Source organism: Drosophila ficusphila, unplaced genomic scaffold, assembly GCF_018152265.1.
Source record: "Drosophila ficusphila isolate 14025-0441.05 unplaced genomic scaffold, ASM1815226v1 contig_414, whole genome shotgun sequence".
NCBI lineage: Eukaryota > Metazoa > Arthropoda > Insecta > Diptera > Drosophilidae > Drosophila > Drosophila ficusphila.
In genome coordinates this window covers 22385649-22392862 of record NW_025064328.1, presented here as the reverse complement: position 1 = coordinate 22392862, position 7214 = coordinate 22385649, and the positions used below count along the sequence as shown (strand labels likewise).

At 48.1% G+C, this 7214-nt stretch overlaps 1 protein-coding gene across 1 annotated transcript; it reads left to right on the top strand.

Annotated features, from left to right (window-relative positions):
* Positions 1-1299: 1299 nt before the first annotated feature.
* On the top strand, positions 1300-2151 carry LOC122320070. Its single transcript, XM_043208146.1, has 2 exons — positions 1300-1518; positions 1603-2151. The coding sequence occupies exons 1-2, from the start codon at positions 1300-1302 to the stop codon at positions 2149-2151; spliced, it is 768 nt and encodes a 255-aa protein (XP_043064081.1).
* The last annotated feature ends 5063 nt before the right edge of the window (positions 2152-7214 follow it).

The following is a 7214-nucleotide window of genomic DNA, read 5'->3' as shown; positions in this document are numbered from 1 at the left end:
TAAGAAACATTCTTGATTTTGTCATGCGAAAAAATTTCATATGGACTTTTGTAAAATCGTAAATTTCAGCTAAAATTTTTTTTGGGGGGTTGTGGGCACCCTGGAAAAAAATGCTACAAATGGAATAATATGGAAAAAAAAACCGCAACCAATATCAACAAACTGACAATTTATTTATTTCAAAGACTACATAGGCGTTATTCATCGTCGGAAACACAATTTTGACATGTATAATGACTGCCCCCTGTTCCCTGCGAACTAGTGAGATGTTCAAGGGGGGCTTAGCTGAGGCCACCAGGCGGGTCGCAGGTTGCGGATAGCGAACGGCCTTCTTCGCAAGGTTAGTTGTGAATAAGCGCAAGCTAATAAGCAACCCCGGACAAACAGCGGGTACACCGGAGTCGGTGTACTGATAAGACGCTTGTTTGGCCGTCTTTAAATTGTAGCCTCACACACCCCTCTTCCCTCACAATTACCTACCAACTTCCCTTCCCACAATCTCACTCCGGTGCCGGACTAAGGTGTCATCCGACCCGTGCCGATAGTCAGCCTGGCTGGGGGCCCGGATAAACAACTAGCCCAGTCTCTCACGGAGGGTTCAGGCAAGTGGCGACCGCCTGTCCTAACCGCGCCTTACCCGGGTATGGCGGATCTCTGCCCGGGTGGACCTTACTTTCTCCGCAACTCGTGGGATCCACTATGAGGAAGAATACCAATACAAAAAAGATACCGCAGGACATCCCTGCCTCGAGTGTCGCAAGACACTTCGAAAATCAACTCCTCGACGGGGAGCGACCACAGGTGGGACCATCCCCACCCAGGAGCGCAGCCACCGCCAGGAGTGCGTCTGGAACGCAAGATGTGGGACATCCCCCACAACGGTCAACTGTTCCAGTCCGGGAACGTGCGCGACCAGCAGGACCATCCCGGCTGGCTCGCCCACCCCCCGCGGCTGGACAGAGGACCAGGCCTGCCGCAAAGAAGGATGTCCTCCCAGCCAGAGGACAACCTGGAGGCATAGACGACCCCAACAGGAGAGGCCTGCCGGGGTCCAAAGCTAAATGGTACCTCAGATACCTCAAGCAGGGCATGTCACCTGACGAGGCATTGAGGAAGGCAAAGGAGCCACGACCAGCGGCCCCAAGTAGTGCACCTGCCAGCAAGCGGGGTAACAGCACCCTCACCCCTCCGACAGACACCCCTAAAAGGTCGAAGTCAGAGGGCACTAATGAGGTCAAGGCAACTCCCTCCTGCCCAAAGCTTGAGGAGCCTTGTACCTCAAAGGCGGCGGCAGCACGAATGAAGCAGCCACCCTCCAGCTCCACAGCCCCTCTTACTGGCACGCACACCTCCTATGCGGAGGCTGCCAAGAGGGTCAGAGTGGCGGTGTTACCTGCGGAGTTCCCACAGGTGCACTTGAGCCACGATGAACTTTCCGAGTTGGAGGAGGCCATCATGGACGACATAATCACGTCGGCATGGGACACGGCAGTTGCATTTAGGGGCATCCACTTCAGGGTAGGATACCTCATAATCGACTGCCTGGATCAGGACTCAGCGGACTGGCTGAGGGCCGTTGTGCCCTTGCTCAGGACGTGGAAGGGCGTGCCCCTAGAAACCAAGGTGGGAGAAGATATCCCCGCGGCATATAACGTCACGGTCTTCTGCCCCAGAAGCGCGGAAAGAAAGAATGAGGAACTCCTCATGTTGCTCGGGCGCCAGAACAGGCTGGAGACGGACGCCTGGAGAGTGGTCTCCCGGAGGAACGATGGAGGCGGAGCACTCCTTGTCATCGGGATCGACCAGCTCACCCGAGACGAGATCGTAGCTAGAGGGCATCAGCTCAACTTTAGGTTCGGTACCGTCTCGGTGAGTGGGCTGAGAAAGGCAGCAAAGGTGGCCGCAACGGAAGAAGCGCCCTCTGGTCCCCCAGATGGCAAAGTGGAGGTCGAGGAATCCCTCGACGAGCCACAGGAGCCTATGGGCACAGAGGAGGACCCTAGCGCCGTTACAGTTGAGAGGAATGAGGATAAGGAGCATCCTACGCCCTCCGACAGTAACGACGATATGGAGGCCGACGTCACTCTGACGGATGGTAGTGAAGGGGAACACCCGCCCCCTTCACCAAAGATGGAGCATCCGCTCCAATGATGGCTGCACACTGCAGCACGAGGCTAGCCCAGGTGAACCTACACCGAGCCAAGGCGGCATCAGCCGTCCTGGCCAGGTTGTTCACCAACCAACATCTCGGGCTAGCTCTCATACAGGAGCCTTGGTGCAATCAGGGCATTAAAGGCCTGTACACCAAGGAATCAAAGGTAATATGTGACCAACGGGGTGCACACCCCAGAGCATGCATATTAATAAGAAAAGATATCAACTATAATATCTTTTCAGAGTTCCTAAGCAGGGACTGTGTCGCAGTAACTGTGAGCGGCGCAGGAAGACTACCAGCGATCGCCATAGCATCGGCGTATTTTGCTGGGGATGCAGCATGCCCACCACCGGAAATCATCGGGCTCGTGGAATGCTGCAGGAGGAAGAAGATGCCCCTAATCATCGGGTGTGACGCCAATGCACATCACGTGATATGGGGAAGCACCGACGTCAACAACAGAGGTGAGCAGCTAATAGAATTTATAGTAAATAGTAACCTAGAAATCGGTAATGTCGGGTCCACACCGACATTCATTACTAGAGTAAGAGAAGAGGTCCTAGACTTAACCCTGATGAGCAGGTCTCTAGGACCACTTATTAAGACCTGGCATGTGTCGCCAGAGGAATCAATGTCGGATCACCGAATCATTAGATTTGAATTAGACTTCAACACCGCTAGGGACGCCCCCAAAAGGAATCCCAAAAAGACAAACTGGGATCGGTTCAAGTCCTCTCTTGAGCTCGATCTCTCTAACGAACCGTCAGGTATACCCAGACATTCCTTAGAATTAGATCAGGCAGTGGATAACCTCTGCAAGAAGATTACCAATGCTTTTGAGGACAGTTGCCCTCTTGGCAGACGGAAAGCAGATAGAGACGCCCCATGGTGGAACGACAACCTGGAACGGCTCAGAATCTCCACCCGCCGGCTCTTCAACAGAGCAAAAACGAGCGAGGATAACTGGAGACAATATAGACACAGCCTGACGCTCTACAACAAAGAGATCAGGAAGGCCAAACGGAAGAACTACAGAGACTTCTGTGAGGCAATCAGCACAGCCCATGAAGGGGCAAGATTGCACAAGGCTATGGCCAAAGTTGCACCAGAAAGTAACCTAGCCCTGAGGAAATGTGATAACGCTTACACTTCCGACGACAGGGATAAACTAGCTTTACTCTTTAAAACACACTTCCCCGGGAGCTCACCCCTGGCGGAAGATACGTTCAACCCAATGGAGGCACCGTCCACTCCAAGACACTTCAGACCAAGCGCTGAGGACTGGGCAATTGCCAAGTCTCTAGTCTCTCCGGAGAGACTTAAATGGGCAATTGGCACCTTCCAGCCATTTAAGTCACCTGGTCTGGATGGTATCTCTCCATCATTCCTGCAGCAGGGACTGGATTTACTCCTAACCCGCTTAAGGAGACTGATGCTAAGCAGCCTAGCAATTGGACACATCCCAAATGCGTGGCGTAGAGCTAGGGTGGTCTTCATCCCCAAAGCAGGGAAGAAAGACATCACCAACCCAAAGTCCTTCAGACCTATCAGCTTAACCTCGTTTTGCCTTAAAACGTTGGAAAAGCTGGTAGACTACCATATTAGGAGCACAGTTCTTAAGGACTGTCCGCTGCAACCCACGCAGCACGCATACAGGGCAGGTCGTTCAACAGACACTGCACTGTACCAACTTTGTCACACCCTTGAAGGGGTAGTAGACAACAAAGAAGTTGCAATCTGCGCCTTTTTGGATATAGAGGGAGCCTTTGACAATGCGTCGCATGATGCTGTCTTAGCGGCCCTCGCCAGAAGGAAAATAGATGCGACAACAAGAAGGTGGATTGGAGCCTTGTTAAGCTCCAGGCAGGCAATGGCGACCATTGGCAACAGCACAATGACCGTTGCCACAAGCAGAGGATGTCCGCAAGGTGGAGTCTTGTCTCCTTTACTGTGGAGCCTACTAGTAGATGAACTACTAAAGAAACTCGCCGACAGAGGAATACAATGTCAGGGCTATGCCGATGACATAGTAATAGTAGCCAAAGGGAAATTTGAAGAAACGCTTTGCGATATTGTCCAACTCGGACTCAAGATAACGCTCGACTGGTGCAGGGAAGTTGGGCTTAACCTCAACCCCGCAAAAACAGTCATTGTTCCTTTTACAAAGAAGTACAAACTGAAGAAGATGAGACAAATCATACTACTAGGTACTCCCGTAGCAATAAGCCGGGAAGTTAAGTACCTCGGAGTTACCTTCGACAGAAGGCTAACGTTTGCAACCCATATGCAAAAGACAGTGGATAAGTGCCTCAGGGCTCTCTTCACCTGTCGGAAAATTGCAGGGAAATCTTGGGGGACCTCACCCCAAATTATCAGATGGTTATACCTTATAATTGTGAGGCCAATACTCACATATGGGTCAGTAGCCTGGGGTAAACGAGCTAGGCTCGTTACCGCACAGAAACAGCTCCAAAGGCTGCAAAGACTGGCATGCATATGTATGACAGGAGCAATGAGAACCTGCCCCACTGCGGCACTGGAAGTTCTCATGGAACTCACTCCGCTACACTGCGTAGTAGAGTTACAGCGGAAGGCCACCCTACTAAGAATCACTTCTTGTGGGAATGGCAGTGACCGCATCCTTAGTTCTAGGGATGCAGCAAACCTACTAGTCGAACTTCCCCTGAGCTCACACCCCAGGGACGAAATGACAGTAGAATTCATCTTTGAAAAGAATTTCTCTGCTCATCTGAGCAACAAGAAAGAATGGACCACCATGAAGGAAGTACACTCCATGGCGAGTCACACTATAGCATGGTATACGGACGGGTCTTTAACACACCAAGGCACTGGCCTTGGAGTAGTTGGACCACGAATCAAATACCATGAATCGTTAGGCCAATACACCAGCATATTCCAAGCTGAAGTTTGCGCCATAGGACGGTGTGCAGAGCTCAATATGAAGCGTGGGTACACAAACAAGGACATTGCGATCCTCTCGGACAGTCGAGCGGCAATTACTGCACTATGCAGCAATAGAATCACCTCGAAGCTGGTACGAGAAGTAAGGACAAAGCTGAACCTTCTGGGCAGCAACAACAGGCTGTCATTAAGATGGATTCCAGGACACAAAGACATATCCGGGAATGAACTAGCCGACAGGCTAGCAAAACTAGGGGCGGAAAGACCCCTTATAGGACCCGAGCCTTACTGTGGCATAGGCAGACACACAGTCAAAGATTACCTAAGAACAGAAGAGGTACATATGAGGCAAGCCTGCTGGGTAGACACCACAGGCCAAAGACAAGCCAAAACCCTCATCGTCAATTATGACATAAAGAGGTTTAAGAAACTTATAATACTAGGGAAGAGATCACTTAGGATAGTTACCGGCTTACTAACCGGACACTGTAAACTAAGGAAACACCTATTTAATATAGGGATTACAAACAGGAAAACATGCAGATTCTGTGATAACGAGGATGAAACCTCAATACACATAATATCAGATTGCCCAGCACTAAGTAGCCTGAGGAGCAGAACCCTCGGGTCCAGGTTCCTTACACTTGGGACCTCTGGAAGCATCGACCCGATAAAGCTCCTTAACCTTATCGAAGGAGCCGGGTTGATGGGTGAGCTCTAAGCTCAGATAGGGGGTACAATAGATCCAGTTGGGTCGAGGTAACCTTTTCCCCCCTAATAATAATAATAATGACTGCCCCGCATGTCCACATATTTCGGATGAAAAGCTCGATCGCAGATGTCACAATTGAGTGATAATCCCTCTCAGTGGGAGAGGATCCTTTTCCAAGAGCCTAAGATTTCTACAAGAATGTTCTAGAGGGTTCCAAACAAATTTTGAAAACAATTTTACAAGAAATTGTAGGTAATAAAAAAATTTGCCAAAAAAAAAACGGGTGCCCACAACCCCCCCAATTTTGGTGCCCACAACCAACTTTCGCAGACATTTTAAGAAGTAATTAAAAAATGTGTTTGCATAAATTTTTTGGTTCAAATCGATATTGTTCCATTTAGTATAATGCTTTGACTAAATGAAAATGCATTACACTTGCCTTTTTAATCGATTCACTTTAATTGATACACTATTGAAAATCTTTGAATAAAGTTTCACCACCTTTTCCAAGCACAAAAAAAACCAATTCGTTCATTTCAAAAAGCAAACGCGTTCATTTACTTTGATATTTGGCATAAATCATACATAGGGTAATTGCTTGCGAATGACATTACCAACAAAAGTCAATCTTCATTTTGTGAAAATATAGGGGAGAGTACCGGTCGTACCATACCGACCCCCCCCATGTTTCTCAGAGATGGCGATGCTAGCCGAATTGTCGGTAACTTCAGTGAAAAGCTGTTATAACACAGACATTTTGGAGATAGATAGCCAATTTGACTTCTTTTGTTTTACTGCAATTTTTCCGTTTGTTTTGTTTCAACGCCTGTGACATTCATTTTTTTTTCTTTTCTGAGCTTAAATATTTTTAAAATTTTTTTTCTGATAGTTGATAGTCCTAGCTGTCATTCACACTATTAGAATTACATCGCTCTTTGCGTCATTAGATAATGGCGAGCAGTTAATTAGAAAAGGTTGTGGTGGTCCGAAACCGACCGCAAAGTGATGGTCCGAAACCGACCCCCATTTATTGGCAGCTTAATATGTCATAGCGTATTTTTGAGGGAAAATATGAAAAAGTAAACAAGATTCAGTAAAGAAAAGTAACAGAAACAGCAAAAACATCAGAAGAAAGCGAAGAGACAGTCATCAAAGAGCGGCTTTCGAAAAGCAACGCGAAAACAACGCGAAAACTTACTATGAGAAAGAGGACAACTCAGACTTCATCAATTGACTATAGTGCCCTTTATTTCATACATTAATTTTTATTTTCTGGAAAGAACCATCAATATATTTCTTAATAAATGTCAAAATCATTAAATTCTATTTTATGTTATTAAATTTTTCTGTTAAGAAATAGGAGGTCGGTTTCGGACCACTACTTTTGAGTACGACCAAAAAGTGGAGTTTTATATTTGCCTGAAT